The sequence below is a fragment of the Pyxicephalus adspersus genome, chromosome 3 (genome assembly GCF_032062135.1).
Source record: "Pyxicephalus adspersus chromosome 3, UCB_Pads_2.0, whole genome shotgun sequence".
In the NCBI taxonomy this organism is placed as follows: domain Eukaryota; kingdom Metazoa; phylum Chordata; class Amphibia; order Anura; family Pyxicephalidae; genus Pyxicephalus; species Pyxicephalus adspersus.
The window spans coordinates 8,804,636-8,823,921 of NC_092860.1; the positions used below are offsets into that span (position 1 = coordinate 8,804,636).

The 19,286-nt window shown below is 40.4% G+C and overlaps 1 protein-coding gene across 1 annotated transcript in view; it reads right to left on the reverse strand.

Annotated features, from left to right (window-relative positions):
- The window catches only part of BAHCC1 (BAH domain and coiled-coil containing 1), an 85,696-nt gene that overhangs the window by 61,702 nt on the left and 4,708 nt on the right, over positions 1-19,286 (reverse strand). The window contains exon 2 of the mRNA XM_072403492.1: positions 11,457-11,700. Coding sequence (XP_072259593.1) covers positions 11,457-11,610 — 154 coding nt within the window. The 5' untranslated portion in view covers positions 11,611-11,700. The remainder of the gene's footprint in view (positions 1-11,456; positions 11,701-19,286) is intronic.

Below are 19,286 nucleotides of genomic sequence, written 5' to 3' on the forward strand. Positions count from 1 at the left end.
GCAGCAACAGGCTGAAAAAATTGAGCAGTGAAGGAGTGGAAAATGTACAATGGTTGAACTTTGCATAAAACTATCTTCTTGGGTGTCTCTGCACTGGGTTGCCAGTCCCAAACAAATATGCCGATTGAAGGCGCGAGTTCCCATGCAGAATAACAGCCAGGCACGTCGCATTTCTAGAAGAGATCAGCAATGGCTGCATGCTTGTTCTCACCGAGTCAAAGTTCTGGTCAATCCTAGGCAAACCCACATTCAACACATTCCACTTTGTAAAAAGCAGCCAAAACAAACCTAAAAATAAAATGCGATATCGCAGCTCCTTGGTTTTTTGTTTATTTATTTTTAGCAATATTTGCTTTTTTTTCCTCTTATAATTTGTCCAGTACCAATTCCTGTTTTAAGATGACAACCGTGCGCTATACTGTATTAAAAGGACTACGGGATGCATAGATTTCAATGGGCCCTAAATTTATTACCAGTTAATATTGCTTAAATAGCGACGTGTATGGCCACGACCAGCGCCCACTTGTGATGTGACTGGTCACAGACACACTGAAGCTTGGTAGGTTACACTTGCATTAATCTTCACATTGCCGTCTCTGCAGCGAGGAGGACTTTGGCAAATCCACAAACTGAAGATTCTGGGAGACAGCGCTTCCCGAGTTTCTCACACATGTGCAATAATAATATGCGCCCCCCTCCTCCCCCACAACTTTATATCCATACGCCCACATATTGACACAAGGCCGCCGACGTATATATATATATATATATATATAACCACAGGACACAAGCGTGGCACCTAAGGTCAGCATATGGAACGCATTGAGGACATATGGAGGCAGTGTGACGGTTTACCTCCATGCAGCACCGCAGCCAGCGCAGGACAGGGAGCAGACCCCAAAACATTTGCTTCCATTTATCAGAGGGAAGCTTCAAGATTCTCTGGCCAGTCCCAGCCCACTGCTGAGGGAAAGCTGTGAAGGACGCAGGGAAGGGAGTTTTGGGGCCCTTTGGCGGGTTCCTGAGAACGCAACTTCATTGCAGGATCCCACACCCCCCCTCTGGCTTGGAAAGCCCTTTGCCTCATCCGCCAAGATGGGACTCGTCCCTTATGGCTCTCCCCTCCAGCACGGACTGGCCGCCAGGTTCCCAGGCTTGATCTGAAGTGTTCACACACTTGCACGCATCCCCCTCCTGCCCCTTCACACGACCTGCACTCCTGCACAAGCGACTCTGGCCGCAAGTGCGTATTCGGCTCCGCTGTCAAGAAAAGGCCCAAATTAAAAGCAGCCGGATAGGCTCAGCAGGAACATATCAGGCCCTTCAGTTGAACAGACGCGCCAATCATTAAAAATGAAATGGAAACCAAGCAAAATTCTTTCAAAAACTCTAGGCCAGACCCATGCGGGTGACTGCAGCTTCAAAAGCCTATCTAAAGGCGAAACTTTTTGGGTATTACCAAGAAGGGTTAAAACACCCATCAGGGGCAATCTGTATCCCTAGTGTGGAGATTTTTTTTTTACTTCCTGTTCTGATCATTGCCAGACATTGATGGCATTTCATCGCCATGCACTTTCCAAACCTAGGGCAACACGGAGCACAGACTCCTTGCAAACATTCAGATCTGGGGGGTTAGAGTTCACCTGCTGCTGGGCTGTAACCTCAATGCATGAAAGCCTGAGACAGCCAGGCACTCAGCATTCTCAGGTAAATGCAGCAACTTTTCCCTCCTTTTATGCACTTCCAACCTCGCTGGATAAAGCATCAACGTGTTGCTCACAAATCTCTTCCAGGCTGCTGCGCCTTAACCCCTTCATCCCCAAGCACGTGACTCCTCTTGACATGGGAACGAATGTCGCTCACAGCTGTCCATATTTCTACCCATAATAGGGAGAAAAATCTCACAAAACAGGCAAATAGTCAAAATGGGCTGCGAGCGGGTGTGTCTGATTCACTGGGGATGGCTGATCCCAAAGAGAAGGAATTTTACTATTATTAATCGCAGAATCGCAAAATAGCAGGTTTGTTAACCCCTTTTTCTTCACAAAGCCTGCACCATTCACAACATAATTAGGTTTCCCGTATGGAACCCTTCTACACGTTAAAATGGCAAAATCAGCTTCTGAATGCTTTTGTAATAAAAAAATACTCCCAAGTGCAGCTATTGCTATCTATAGGAAAAAAAGAATAGATTATTTCTGCAGCAGTCACCACCTGACCAAATGCCTATGCAGGGAAGATAGCCATGGTGCACCATGTGGTCCAACTAGGCATTGGCATCAGGCTGCCCATTTCAAGGGGTACCACAACGGTGACTGTGTAACTTTATTACCATTGCATAAATTGTGTGCCGATGCAAAGCGGAGTCACCAATGTGCTGTAATCCAACACGTAGATTGCCGGAAGCTGTATTGACTCAAGTGGACCTGTGATTTCTTTTCCTGCAGAGGAGTGGTGTGATGGAGAGTTCTGGAGCTTGTAAAATAATGAATGAACGAGCTGTGACTGCACAAACATTCCTGAGTGACCTGTCATCTGGAGATTCCCTAAACTCAATACTTCCCCTGCACTGAGTCACCTACCAGGTTAACCCCATCAGTGCCAGCGTGGAGCCCTCGATGGAAGCCTCAAGTCATAGGCTGTGCCACATCAGCAAATAAATGAGTCCTGACACCCTGCAAAAGTCTGTGCCTCGGCTACCAGTACTCAGTCATTATCCCTTGTGTGTCCCCATGAGGTGAAATCCTATTACTTCCTGTTTAAGAGAGCACCGAACAGGATATGAGGCCGATCTTCCTCCCCAAAACCATTTACTTTGGTAATTTCCATACACTCTGACCATAACCTGATTGCTGAATCTACAGCGCATCTTCAATCAATCAGCACACACTGGATTTACAACATTGACATCAAATGCATTTCTTGCAGCGTTGCAATAGATTTCCTTTTCTTGTTATGCTCGGTGGCGAACACGTTCGTAGATTGCAAGCTCCATTGGTCAGGGTACGTCCCTCTTCATTGTTTTTACTGGCTTTGTATCTGCAGCTCCAATTGTACAGCGCTACGGAACATGTTGGTGCTTTTGTGTCCATGTGCATACAGCTCATTCTTTGAGCAGCACAAAGCACAAAACTGTAGTGCATGCTGCGTTGTAAAAAACACAACCAACACATGGCACAGGGCATGGAATGCCATTAACAATAAATGGCCAGCAATGCATGTGCGCTGTGTGACATTAAAGCAAAGAAATGCGTTTGAAATGCGCACAGGAGTGGGTTTTTTTAAAAGGATGTTTGAGGAAAATATTACCATTATATTAAACTTTCCCGCCTACGAATTTCCTTTAACACCGCCGCCATCAGCCACCTCCCAACCAAGAGTTGCTATACAAACGCTTTACTCCCTTGTGTTATCCATCGCACACAATGCAGTTCTGATCGGACAAAAAACCTTCCTCCACCTCTTCCACTGCTGCAGATTTGGATCAGGATAATTTAGTATTTCAGGGTCTTCCTGAAAAGGAGGAGAGTGAGGTGAAGTTACCTTCAGTTTGATTCGATCGCTTCATCTGTATGGCGCAAAATTCCAAATCGCAATATTCCAAAAAAAAGGCACACGCATTAACCGTAATAAACTCGAAGCCGAAGTCATCAGTACAGATAATAGTTTTCGCAATGCTGTTTATTAATTTAAAGCGTTCTTTGAGCGGGGGGAACTGCAAGCCTAAATCAGTTGGCAACACTTTCTGCTTCACAAATTCGTCTCCCCCGAGGGGCCCGCGGCACAATCTCTGCCCTTCACGCTTAATGCGAACAAGGCAGCCCCAGAAAGCGAAGGGGTCAGGGAGGCATGACGGAGCGTGAGCTGGCACTGCCAGCTGCACTTTGGCGGTGGGTGAAGGTGGCAGAGGAAGAGGATTATAACCTCGGCACTGTTCGCAGAACAGGAGATATTAGTCAGGGGCAAAGTTGGGCCGGATGGCTAGCAGGAGGTCGGTGACCACCGGCACCACAAAGAGGCTTTAGAAAAGTGTGAATTCCATTTGGGGGACCAATCGGAGAATTGTAATAAACATGTCTGAATTAAATACTAAAAATACAAAAATCATTTTGCGGAGCAGCAGGACTGATTTACTGCTTGCACGTGAGAAACCACCATCACCAAGAGGTCTCTTGTGCTTCTGGAGCGGATTATGCAGCAAACACTGCAACTGTGTTTAAATTTTTTTTGAAGCCATTCTGTCCCCCCGCCCCCCTTCAAACATTAAATGCTCCCCGTGCCCCCATTGGAGATTTACTTTCCCTATGTGTCCTGGTCACCTCTGTAATTTTGCCCCATTGGATCAGGAGAAAGCCTCAAAGCTGGTGCTGGAGGCCTAACTTGGCACTGAAATTTAGTGCAAAGTTTATTGGAATAAAAAAAAAAAACATTTATATTTAATTTTTTTAAACTCCTCCTGCCTTTCATTGCTCCTAAAGTTCTTCACCACAAAGTGAAATGCAGAACCTGAAATTGGTCACATGCGGAGGAATCTGGCTTGTCTTTATTTTTCCGATCGCCATCATCAGCAACAACAAAAAAAAAAATCAAAGCATTCTATACGTCAAATCACCAACTCGATTCGCCGTCCCGCTCTTCAGAGATCTGATTAGAACTAAATGATGGCTGATGACAATGTTTAACTTTGCAAAAACATAAAAAATGTATGGACTGGGGGATTCTTGTTGCATAGATTGATCAGGAATGGATGTTCTTTACCTGATTGGGCACTCAGCCAGTCATGCGATCCATGCTCCTCTCCCAGGCAGCATTCTAGAGACCACCCCCGCAGAAGCAGCATGCCTTGATCATGAACACGCCCCCCTGGCTGCTTATTGGACAGTGAAGTAGTGGCAGAACACTGATGAGCCATCACCTTTTCCTCCAATCAGCATATTCTGTGTTTTTAATGCAATAGCAGCTGATTGGTTATAATACTACTCCTCTCTCTCCCAATCAGATTGCTGCTATAAAAACCATACATGTCTATTTGCTGACATTTTTCCTATTTACATGGAGTTTGTCTAAATCCAACAATAAAACTCCTATGATTCAGTAAGATCCCTCTTGGCCAGTCAAATGCAGAGGTCTATATTTTGGACACATGAAGACCTTGTATATGGTTACATTGTATCACGTAGCAGACTTTATACAGGTCACATGACTAGCGGCGAGGTCATCCCTATTGGCTTGTATTGCAATCCCCAACCATCGATTGGACGCCGGGCTCGGTGTCCCATTCCATTCATGACTCGCTTGTTAATTAAAGAGAATGAATATTGACATTGTGAGCTACAGAATACAACAGCGGCCGCTCAATAAGATAACAATGGTAGCCAATCAGAAATCTTTAAAGGGGAACAGTTGTCTATTCTCCAGGGGGACAGAAATTTTGGATTGGATAGAGAAAGGTCAGTCAGGTTTTCATTGCTATGTCCCCGCTGGAAAGATTCACCCCATCTATTGGTTTTCTTGGGCAGCCAAAATGTGATTGTCACCAGAACAGGAACAGAGGGAGAGGCTTCTAATGGGGACACTTGCTTCAGTGACAACCATCTATAAGAGACTGGCACTCATTTCCTGTTGGGCCTACAGGGAGGAAGTTTCTTCTTGTTGTTTCACCTGGTCACAACACTCATTGCACTGTATCCATGGAAGAATGTTCTTCTGGTTTGGACTACAAACACCTCCCCCATCCCTAATAGAAAAAGGGAGGAAGTAGTTGATTGTAGAAATTAGCTAGGAAGGCAGATCCTGATTTTCTTGGACACTTGATTTCTATCAGGATCAACATGTTTTGTTCTGTAGTTGCAGAAAATGTTATAAAACAAAAACTAATGAAGCAACCACATCCAATTGATAGGTTAGCTCTCATCCTCAATCCTCTGACATATTGCAGCCAATTTCAGATTGACGCCCTGAATCCAGCACAAGCAACGGAAGCCAACATGATTGGATCTGCATAGCAGGGAGGACTCCGCCATCACCGGGTCTGCACGGCAGGGAGGACACCGAGGTTGTGTTGGCCAACTGCCTATAGACCTTTCTCTAGCACATAGTAAAGAAGTTATCTCCCCCACCCCACAAGGTTCCCCCGATGGCTTTTCCAGGCTGCGCAGTGCTGGGTCGCTCCAATCTATCAGCACCGAGCCTCCTCCAACCTCGGCCTCCCCCAGCAGTAAATCAATTTTGTCCAATAAAACAGTCTGACATGCTGAAATATCGGCTAAACAAGCACTCAATCTGTTTATGCAAATGGAATAAATCTATCTGTCCTTTCTAAATATTGATTGGAGGCTTTAATTTATGGAGGAATAAATACAGAGAGAGCGCGAGAGAGAGAGAGCTGGGAAGCGAGAGAGAGAGAGAGAGAGCGCGAGAGAGAGAGAGCTGGGAAGCGAGAGAGAGAGAGCGCGAGAGAGAGAGAGCTGGGAAGCGAGCGAGAGAGAGCGCGAGAGAGAGAGAGCTGGGAAGCGAGCGAGAGAGAGAGCGCGAGAGAGAGAGCTGGGAAGCGAGCGAGAGAGAGAGAGAGCGCGAGAGAGAGCTGGGAAGCGAGCGAGAGAGAGAGAGCGCGAGAGAGAGAGCTGGGAAGCGAGAGAGAGAGCGCGAGAGAGAGAGCTGGGAAGCGAGAGAGCTGGGAAGCGAGCGAGCTGGGAAGCGAGCGAGAGAGAGAGAGAGCTGGGAAGCGAGAGAGAGGAGAGAGAGAGCTGGGAAGCGAGAGAGATGGGAAGCTAGTGAGAGAGAGCTGGGAAGCCAGAAAAGGGGGAGACAAAAGATGAAAGAAAGGGAGAGTGAAAGAGATAGTGTACATGAGGAATGAACAGAAAGTGTCAGAGAAAGAGAGAAATGAATGAAGTGGGAGCAAGTGTTTGATGCAGTAGAGGAAGAGTGTTCAAGAGCAAAGAATAAAAAGATAAGACTAAAAAAGTGTGTGGCAAAAAGAGAGGAACATGCATGCAACAATACTTAAAAGCTGGTGAGAAAAAAAAAATGAAGAGTGAGCATATAACCGATGGATTAAGAAGAAATGACAGGGATATAGGAGCATTCAAAAGATGCAATTATGGAAATATCTATATTAAAGCCAGGCTGTAGAAGATTCATTCTGAATATTTTCGGAATGGCTGTTCTCATAGCCACATGATCCATTCTCTAATGAGCACCTACACTCCTAGCTTTACTTTCCATGCCTAGAAAATAGAGCTGGATTATCCACAAGGCACCCCTGGGCAGGATTGTAGGACACAAAGGGGGCCCAAGCTAATGCAGTAAACCAGGGAAATAATACAATTGGTCAGATCTGTGCACCTGCCTGGCTCATCACAATGGAGAATGGAAGCCCATGCCAGTATGGGCAATGTAAGCAGTGGCGCTTATTCTGTGCCTGTGGCAATCATTATCAATTAAAGGAATGGAAGCCAAAAGCCATTACCGTGCCCAGAACCTTCTTTTGGCAAAGTTTGTAAATGTTTTTGCATCTATAAGAGGTGAAACTCCCAAGATGTTGGCAGTGATGCCATATTCTGTGCAACGGACTCCAGCAATTTGCCAACAAGCTCACATAGAGAAGTATTGTGTTAGCATTGAATGGGGGGAAAAAAATCATTATTACAAACAAACTGTGCTGACAGGGGTATAGGAAGATCAGTGGATGCACAGAGAGTCACTAGAAAGACCCCTTCATCTGTAAATGGTTGCCATGATTGTGGAATTTTTCACATTTAAACAACCATATACTTGTATGGCAATAAAACATAATAACATTTTAAATAAAGCTGAAGTTTCCCTTTAAAAAGGTAACACTATCAAAGAAATAAAAGAAAACAGTGGAAACTGAAATCGCTTGGTCTGCCAAAACAAAAAGAGTAACTTGTGGTTGGAGAAAAGGCTGCATGTGCTATATAAAAACTAGAAAACCAACATCTAAAATGATGGCGCTCGATGGCGTCCTTGTGCATGACTAACAATAGCCGTCAGCTGTCCTGCCAGTGTTGACAACGGAGTACAGAGAGAAAACGAGAGGGCATCAGGTTCATCATTTTACGAGTGCCCATGTTTATGGTGAGTAAACAAGAAGTGAAGGGGTGGTATTGTAAAATGAACCCGTTACCCACACGCCAACGCAACAGAGTTTTTACAATTTTCATTGAAAATTGTGCAAAATATGGAATTGCTACATAAACTTTAGCAGCCAATAAATTTTGCATCCTTTTCTTGACACTGTGGTTATACTTAGGGATGTCAGTATACGGTAGGTACACACAAGGCCCTTCCTGTACAACTCATATGATTGGTGCCATTGGCCCAACCAAAGAGAACCAGACCTCAAGTTTCTCCTGAATCTAAAAGCAAAGTCATTGGTAACATTTGGGTGAAAATCCATAATAAGTCCAAATATTCTTTCAAATCTTCAAAGATTTGATTATCATAACCACCCAGAAGCATTTTTTTCCCCTAGTTGGTGACCCAACTAAGTTTCCTCAAACCCCGCTAGACATGAATTGGGGGCAACACCAACACAGGCATTGGCAGCCTTCGGTGACACACTCAAGACGCCGCCACCGCCCTTGCGAATGGCAGTGTCCTATGCCGGCGATTTTCATGGCACTCTTTAATCCATCGCTAATTGTAATCCCATTACAGCATGGAGTGCTTCATTAGTATTCACAGTTCATCAAGCTAGCTGTAATGACAGTTACGGAGTGATTTGAAAGGCGTAAAAGCGACTGTTGCAGTAAACAGGTGGAGATCCAGCAATTTGCAGTTTATTCTATAGCTCTACATGTAACATACCTACCTATCCATCAGTCATACACATCATGTATGCCCTAAGTGGTGCAGATCCATTTGTAGAAAAAGTGTCTAATCAGGAAAACAGATTGCAAGAAAAGTATCCAATCAGAAGAGGAGATCCAAGGAAAAGAATCCAAATCAGGAGATCAGTTTGCAGAAAGAGTATCCAATCAGGAGAAGAGGCGCACAAAAAGGTCACAAAAGACAAAAAGAAATAAAAATACATTCATATAGCAACACGGCTTGTGTGAAGAACGGGTAAACGAGGACACAAAAGAGGAGTGTCATCCGGCTGTGTAATGTATACTTTGGAGGGTGGGAAAAACAGTTCTTAGAATTGGGAGTTAAGTAAAGACTTGGATATAAACTAATTTTAGGCGCGGATTTCTTTTCTGAGTTAAAATACAGAGGAAGTTTACAACAAGTTCAAAGATTGTTTAAATTTAACTTCGAAAAATTGTTTTTGCGGAGAGAAACCCTTTCCTACACATGGACGATTTCCCTTCCCAGAATCCCACAGGAGGACAGCGGAGGCAGCGTCTTTCACTTAAAATGGCTTTTAACAAGCTGCATTTCGCATGGCATGAAATATAAATCTAAATAAACCAAAAGATATATAAAAAAAATTGAAGCAGCCTTGTATTTAATTGACCGTTCAGTTTATTTTTATCAACACAAGGACTAAAAATACATGACTCTGACCTGGTATCTGTAAAAAGCAGCACGAGTACTCAAGTAGAGGAAAGAACTAAGTGACACAGAGAGGATATCATCAGTCTGCTGCTTTTCATTCGCAGTCCAATCACAGGCTGGGGGAGGGACAAGACCTGTAGCTGCTACTTGACTACAGCAGAAAAACGTTTCAGGTCTCCTACTCTTCCAGACAGGACTGTGCCTTGTCAACCTTAGGACTGTATGTCCAAAAACATGCAGTTAGGTTACATTGTACAGCGCTGCGTAATATGTTGTCGCTATAAATACTGTATAATATTATGGACAGAAATACAAGATTATAGGACAGGTAGAACCACTCCTTTTTTTTTTTTGTAATTAAAAATTTTTCTTTAGTTCAGACTTAAATAGATATTTGAGAATGCCAATAGCGACAGTTTTTCATAAATAGAAAATGCATTTCAAGTTTAATAGGGTGAAGTTGACACACATCCCTCCAGGTAAAAGGCAAAGCCTACAGAACGCAGAAAGTGAAAGATTTTACAATTAAATATCAAAGCAACCTAAAAATTTGGCGCACACAATCCAGAGTTGTCGAGATAAATATATACAAGTTAGAAAACATTTCTGTGATTTACAGGTAATGAACAACTTCTACAATCAGGATAAGCAAGGAGAACGGCACCAACTTGTAGGGACCAATGTGCGACCATCAGACAACTACCATGATTTATACCAGTCTGATGCCTTCCATCCATCAACTTTCAGCACTTTTAGTCTTATTTACTAAAAGTTAAAAAAAAAAGCCACAATGAATTTTCATTAGTTTACAGCACTTAAGGCAATGAAATTGGATTGGTAGGTAATGGCTAAAATTTCACTTTGTCATGGGAAGCTCACCTGGTCATTGTAGATTTGTTTGAATGTGTCATAGGAATAATATCTGGTAGCACAATTATTATTAATGGATAGGAGTGATGGGAATAAGATTTATAGATATATACTACGAGGCATCGAGTAATACAGACAGCAGTACTGAAATGAGCAACAAAAGCACCAACTCATAACGCTGAGTCAATGAGAAACCCTACCAAGAAAAGTTTTATATTGTGAAGCAAGGATTAGTACATAGAAGAGCGAGAGGCATAACATTTTTTCACATCAGTTCCTCTTTGCCAACCAGACCCCTAGGGCAGTGTGTCCATGACATCCGGAGCTTACACAAAGTAGGCTGAAGGTTGCTGGTCAACATTCAGCCAAGAAGAGTCAAGTTCTCCATCATTTGGTTCCTTTACCACCACCTAGAACAGCATTTTTGTGTGGATAGCCCATTAGGAATAAATAAAGAATGCACCTGAATCAGAAGAAGTACAGCTCACAATGGAACCATGGCCCTTAGAGATAGTAGCAATTGTCCTCTCGGGTTTATAAAAGAAGAGATAAACCCATGTGCACTGTACTGCTGCCGAGTGTAATTTGGTCTAATTTCTTCTTCGTTAATCCATATCTTGTAATTTTATTGACATCAACCTATTTAATTTTTGTGTTTGATCACCGTCACAGGGCCATTAGTGGCTTGGAAGTAAAGAGTCAACATCCAACTGTCTTGTGTAGATTGCTTTGCCAATAGCATGCTGGACCTTCAAACCTTCATGGACATTGTGCACAGGCCCATGTACATATCATATCAAAGTTCAAACTCTTTCCAAGGGCCACCATAAAGGCAACAGTTACCTTATGTGAACCATGACCAACTCAAGATGACAACATGCACAAGCAATCAAGTAGTTTTGCATTTCTATGGCCGTAAACTGACGGTATTAAACATTCATGGCCATGCCAAGCTAATCAATCTGTGGCCAGGTAGCAAAACAGATGACACTACCATTAGCAAATAGCAAGAGAGCAGCCAACTTGATATTACTCCAGTGCAAAAAAAAAATGGAACTTACCAGTATGGGTCGCCATGGGCAGAGGGGAAGAGAAGTACTTGGTGGCTTGAAAGTGTCCTGGGTGCTGCACCGCACTGTGGCCTGTAGGCGGGTTCATCCGGCCAGCTCCACGGTGACTCAGGTGGGGAGGGGGGACAAATTCCCGGCCGTCCATACCGGGAGGGAAAGTAAAATTGGGTTGTACTGTTCAGTGGGAGGTCCCGGGGGCGGTGCCGGGCTCCGCTTGAAGCTCCGGTATCATTCTCTAGAAAGTCAAGAACAAAATCATTTAGTCACATGTTTTGGGGTCAAAAGAAAAAAAAAAATAAAGTATGAAGGGCATTAAAACATCAGAAAGACTTCTTTCAAATCCAATGTATTAAAAAGAAAAACTGATAGCAAAATTTAGATGATGTATTGGTGGATTCTGGGATTGGAAAACAACAAAAATTTTCACCAATCACACACACAGGAAATTAAGTATTTGGGGGTATTCTGTGTACAGTCTACGCCAGATATTCTCAACCAAGGTTCTGTGGTACCCCAGGTTTTTTCAAGAAGTTTCCAAGCATTCCTTGAGCGGTGGCTGATAGACCCCCAGTAGATAGGCTGCCAGTTTTGGGGCCAACACCATTTGGCAGTGCCAGCTGCATGAAACCAATGAAATTCTGAAGATTTTTCAAAGCATATCCTTGTGCAAATATTTGATTTTTTCAGGTAAAACACATCAAATTATCAAGCAGTATAAAGAGCAACACACAAAGATCTTGGATTTGCCACGGTGGAGGAAATCTTGGGTGAATCTGCCATTCCACATTTATAAATAGAACCCCATAGACTGTTACCTGTCACCCCTTCTATATATCACATACTGATATTATTTGCAGTCCTGGACCCCCTCCCTGTCTTTTGTCATAACATGATCCCCAGGAGGAATGAAGACCTTCACCAATAGGCTTCCAGCTATTCCCACTCATCATACCAACCATAAAACCCAACCACCAATGGGAATGAATGCCATGCACAAGTGCATGCCATGGCTCCTTTCCCCAGCAGGAACACAGTCCTTGGGAACTAGGTTATTTTTGAGCAAAATAAATCATTTATTTTTAGAGGAGACACTCTATAGCATGTGCGCTAAACACTTTATATTCCTATGTCCAGATGAGTTACAGCCCCTGCTGAACTTATGTAACAAATGTTCTCTGCAGCATCATCAGACTGGAGGTTTTAATACCAGGCTCCAATGTATTCTTATTATAGTGCAAGCAAAAATGTAAAATGATTTGTGGCTTCAGGATTTAAGAAAAGCATGAAAAAAGGTTTACGGTTTGCTGAAAGTGATATTTAAAATTGAACGGTAGTATATGTATTATGTTAATCTAATGGATTTTTTTTTTAAGCTGGGTGAGTAGAAGCTGTAGGTGGGTGGTGGATCTGTATTGTGACTTCACTTATCAGTAACCAGCAAAAACAGCCAGGTGGTTACTGAAAAATGACAGGCGGTGCACCCAGCTAAAAGGGCTAGGGAAAACACTATAAATATTTATTGTTTATTTTAACAAATTCTTTATATATATCTTGCACACACAAACAATATATTCACTTTTTTTTTATATATACATATATACACACACACACACACACACGCGCGCACAAAATATTGCAAACGTTAATGCACAATCACAATTCATATATATAATAAATTTACAAAATGTGTACAACATCCACACACAAATTCTAAAACTCCTTAGGTAGATCCATACAGTCAATACAAGACCAGAAACAAAATGAACAAGGAAGCACCAACACCAACTTTTGTCTCTTCATCCACAGACCAAAAAAATTTCAACATGCTGCAGGTTTAAAAACAAGCAAACAACCAACGAACTGAAAGAATAAGGTTTGTATAGATAAAAATGCCATAAATAAAAAAAAAATGGCACAGTGTTAAAAAAAGAGTGGTGAGACTGCAGAGATGTGAAAGGGTTGAAATATTTCCTAGCAAAATTCAAAGGGAGGGAAAAAAAATTGTGAGAATAAAATGTTGCAGCTGGATCCTGCATCTGTAGTTAAGCCAATACTTCCAATTCAAACACTGATTGGAGAAGACACTAACCTCCGACCCATTCATGATGAGGACTGCAATTATTAGTTTAAAATGTAATCCAAGTTAACTATACTAATCATTGTAATAATTACAAGAGCAGAGATTTGAAGGGGGGGGGGTGCATCTGGAAAAGGAGGTCCTGTATGAACATTGACTATTAACCCCATCATGGGCAGACCTTTGGCACCGTTTTGTTCTGTTGGTTGTAACCGGCATCAAAAGTTGTCGGTATGAGAAACTCAGTTTTTGCTACTTTTCGCTGCCAAACCAATGGAAAAATATTTTTTTAAACATACCACACAGCAGTGCAATCTGCACCCTTGCCGAACAACAGATCTATAAGAAAGTCATTAAAGAGCAAGCCACCTAAACAGCATATTGCTTGCCATGTCTCAAAATAAAAAAACAGCAAGAATGCCAAATGACTGTGCTGCTTGATTAATTAGGCAACGCAGCACATATCCTTCAGACCATGGTGTAAAAACACAAAGAACAATTCAGAAGGATTCGCCATCGTCTGACCGAATTCCATAAAACTATAATGTATCAAGGAGTCAAGGTTCCCATAGGCCTTTTCAGTTTTGCTGTTCACAATGGCCACACCTGCAATGCATTTTGCATAACAAAAAAGTATCGATGTCTATAGACAAGGACGAACTTCAAGGTGAATTTATCTTGGGAAACGCTGCATGTCATTGTTTTAGTAATTTTTTTAAAATTTATTTTACAAATAAAAAATACATAAAGTCATAATAAAAAAAAATTTAAAAAAAAAGGTCTATCATGTAAACAACTATTTACAATTGCAAATTTTTGGATTACCAGGTGTGAATTGAGAATATCAAGAATTGGGTTTGTTTGAATTTTGAAGCATTTTAGAAACAAGTTCTGTGGGTAAGAACTAAGTCTATCAAGAGGATTCCTTCACATCCACATATTTCACATTTAAATGCCCTTACCTAAATTTTATAAAACATTCATTGCAGAAGCCTAGTACAGCACTGCATAGAAGTCTAATAAAATTAACAAACCCCAAATAGGTAAAAAACAAGAACACCTTGGTGGCCGTAAAAAGCTGTTTGAAGAGACCCTGTCACTAACTTGAAGTTAAAAGCAATCACAATTGGGCTTTGATCTTGGGAAATCAATCATAATGAGAAGGATGGACTCATAGCATTCTCCTCCTGGGAGTGTCTTGTTAGTGTCTATGCTGGCCAAGCTCCTCTTTCCCTGGCTTTCCTGTCCATCCTCCGACTTTGCCAACAAGCACACAGGTTGATAGTTGATTTATATGTTGTAGCCAATAACTCACAAAATGGTAATATTACAGAATTAGCATTAATGTCTGATAGCTATCAAGCGTTGGTAGATTTCTATATTTCTATTTATTGACAGGCCCACTTTAAGAGCACAAAAATGGGTTTTACACACTCGCTTGTTGCAGAGGTTTATTTCAAGGATCCCAACAACAAATTATTCGAAGATTGGCCGACTTCAGGATGTCTGTCGTGGGCAAGCTGACCATAGACTATATCAGCCACAGGTAGTAGAGAAGTAACAGCTGGAATATTTGGAATAAATGGTTGTCATTCCCAACAAAAGACTCCTTCCATTTATCCAAATTGAAGGAATACTACAGCAAGTTTTTTCCAAAGACATGAACACAGTTCACAAATGTGAAAAATCCAGTCTGCTCCAAGATTGTTTGTTTTCCATTGGTCAATATAACCAACAATGAGCGCTTTCTATTGCTCATCCAACCAGTGAAAGCTGAAGGAGCTCAATAGTAGCTTAGTGCAATGCTTTTTATTGGGAATCTGGTCAGGAAGTTGCCCTACCCCTCACCCCATGCCAACTACAGACACGCACCTCCATGCCATAAACAAATACGTCTACACATATATGTGAAAATTAAATTTGGCCCCAATGTACAATTTTAAAAATTAGTCACCTATTACAGTTTAATAAGATAGAACAATGATGATGTACCATGGTGGTAATGAGGCCAATAAAATAAAAGGATGGCCAATAAAATAATACAAGAGATGTGGATTAAAAGGATGGCCAATGTCAAGAGTTTTTTTTGAAATTTTTTTTATTAGGAAGCAATCCCAGGCAAAGCTGATAGCTCATGACAAATGCCCGAGAGTTAAACCAGTAACATTTCTTGGAAATTGCGGCAAATAGATGAACAGTTTGTAGTTGACTCACAAATTATGATGGGATCCCACTCTCTAGGTTTTTTTTTCTTTATTAATTTATTGATTTTACAATATTGAAGATGCTGCACGTAGAGTGGGAACAATGCAAGATGGGCGAGAGCAGAGCTGAGAACAGCAGTATGAAATTTGGCACCACTGGGCTTTCCAAAGGAAATCTGTTGGGTAGAATAGTCCTTTAATGAACAAACAAGTAAAAGCCTCAAGAAACCATAAGGAGAGATTTAGAAATAAAATAACGAGCATATTCTTCTACGGCAAGCCTGCAGAATAATGCCAACCTGGTTTGCCTTTTTCTCAACATGATCACTACCCTGCAGTAATCAGCTTCACTGCAATATAAAAAATGTTAAAGGGCAACTAGCAAAATTCTTTTTCCAATTTTGGGTATTTCTAAACACAAGATTTTTAGCCATTCCTTTCTATTTATTTCTTTGTATTTGAAGTACTCTGTTCCTTTAATTGTCACTGTTATCTTCAAAAATGCAAAAGTTCTAAACTTGGGAGTTTTGTTACTGAAAGTAAAAGACAGAATGACAGATAATTCTTAATAAATGGACTGTGATATTAGCAGTACCTGTCAATGGTGGGAGAAGTAAAAACCATTAATTAATTTAAAATTTGTTGACAAGCACACATTCTTGTTCTGCATTATGGAGTCAATCGTAGAATTTTTCAGAAGCCCACCTTGAGGGAAAAGAGACTCACTTTGTTTTCCTAGCTTTGTATTTCATGCCTTTTCATCATGAAAAAAATCAAGAACTGCAAAAATGTGCAGCATTATATATATATATATATATATATATATATATATATATATATTTTTTTTTTTACCTTACTTTGTTGAGGTTATAAAAAAATAGTAGAACAATGAATATAAAAGTAAAATACATACACACCTACCATCTAGAAAAGAGATCTACACCAATATCTAATATATAAATCTTATATATTTCACATAAAGCATTCCTATATAAAATAAAACCAAGTTTAATATTACTGCTTGCACAAGAGCAACATGCATAGAATGGACACAATGCTGCTTGTGGTAGCAATATAACTTGCTATAGTATTGTGATTTTTTTTTTTAATTTTAATAAGTATTAATAATTGTGACAGTAAACAACTATACACATAAAATCCTTTTATGATTGTATATACACACAGACAAATACACATGCACACACCCTTCTCATACACTACATGTCTTAGATAGATAAATGGATATTCCAGACACCACTCATGTACAATTATTACATTGATCTAGAATCTCATCTTTCCAAGTAAAATGGCCAGACATTTGTCACCGAATTAGATTTCTACTAATTAAATTATATATATATATATATATATTACACACACAGTATAAAAAAAAAGTAAAATAAGGATTAAAAGATAAACCCTTACTTGCCAAGGACAACAGCTCCTCTCCACACCCTTCTCCCCCAATCACACACCCTCCTTTCCAGTTATTTTTTCTTCTATTTCAGAAAACCTTCCCCAGGAATAAAGCAAGATACAGAAAGCCCCAAAGCAAAGCCTTGGGAGCCCCTGAGAACATGTGAGCAAACGTGAAATATTTTACATATTACATGGTGTTGTCTTGTTTGCCAATTCTTTCTTATTTATGTGCTATTGGTCTATTAGTGCCCACTTGTCAGGGAATGTAGAACAATTACTGCCCTGTTAGAGTGCAATATTTCACTGGCTGTGCCTCCTCTCCCAGGTTCTCCCATAGCCCAGCACTGCAGCTCCTCTCCTCCCTCCCAGCTCAGCTGCCTGGACTGTGGGATCGCTGCAAAGGCACCTCTGGGAGCCACCCAGCTGTTTCCAATACTCACTTTTTACAATCTTGCCACTTACATCATGGTGAAAGCAATGGGAAAGTGCATTCTATGTGCAGTCTGGGCTTTTGGGTTCTGGGTGGAGAAACACTCAATGGTTTTTGTTCTGCAATCATAGAGATTGGAGAAAATCTATATATTTAATTTTCGCTTAATCCTCACATGCACAAACAATATATATATATTTCTTTCCATCTTTTATTTACTGCAATTTTTTTTGACAATATTAATACTCAAGCTTTAGGAAAACGCCGAGAGAAATCTGCAAATGAAGCATCATGCGCAATGCTGAAATGTGTTATATTAATATGGTTACAAATAGAACATGAACGCACACACAATTTATAATATATAAAGACACACAGTAATTTTATCCTTACATTATTATCTTCATGGTTTGGGTACAGTTTTACTTTTTTTTATATTGTTACTAATAGTTATATTTTAGCAAACTTTCTCCACCCAGGGAATTATTGTATCCAAATACAATCTAAACTGAATAAACTCTCTGGCCAAATCCACACCAATTATAACACTCATTATATATATATATATATATATAGATATATAGATATATAGATATATAGATATATAGATATATAGATAGTGCAGAACACATTGGTAATCCTCACATTTACATTAGTAGGGCGAATATAGCGAAAACTGTGGATAAATAAGCTCTATAAATCATTAGCAGTGGCCAAAGAATTCAGCATCAGATTCCAAATCTATTCACGGCTATGGAAAATAAATGGTAAAGATATCTAGCTGGCTAAAATGGCATCATCGTATACAAATCATGGATAGATCATCATAATATTGATTTATTAAAGTCAGGTAGATTGGATAAAGGGATACAAGGGATAGAGGTGTGAATAATTAGTAATAAGTAATAGGTTGTATACTGGAAGAATCTAAGAATATATTATATATATGATCATTTATATATATTATATGTTTGTCTATCCTATCTATGCGCGCTGGAGAACCTAGCTACATTGTTACTTTCTTGTTACATTGTATCACCCCTATTCTACCCCATTGACTTCCAACCTACCTGTCAGTGTATTCAGGAAACAATGCAAATACAATTTCCCCAGCCTTATATTAGCACATATTAAAGGGTTAATACAAACCCTTGAAAACAGAATGCAGCAAGGACGCCTTGTCATATTTTGGGAATTCCCTTATTAAAATCTGCTTGTGGTTTTATCTGTTGCTTATGTTTTGGCTCCAGAATGGTGACAACTAATTAAGTCAGTTTTAGGGGAATAAAAAGGGGGATCAATAGCTGTGTGAACATCATAGGATTTGGAACATGGGAAGCCTATGGATTTAAAGCTATTCCATGAGAACGACAAGAAACAAGAGAAGTGTATAGAGAACCCAGGGAGGGTGTCATTTTAGGTGGTTATAAAGATATAAATTATATATTATATTTAAAATTGTAAGCAGGGTGGGATATTTGCATTTTGCTATTTCGATTACACACAATCAAATAATTCTTTAGAATATATCATCGAATGCATTATAGCCTTGCAAAGAGATAAAATAAATATATAATATAAAATATATTATACACATGCACACAATCATATAAATTATTATACATACTCATTCCACATAAATATATTTTCCCTATAGATACATACACTGATATTATACGCGCATAAAGTGA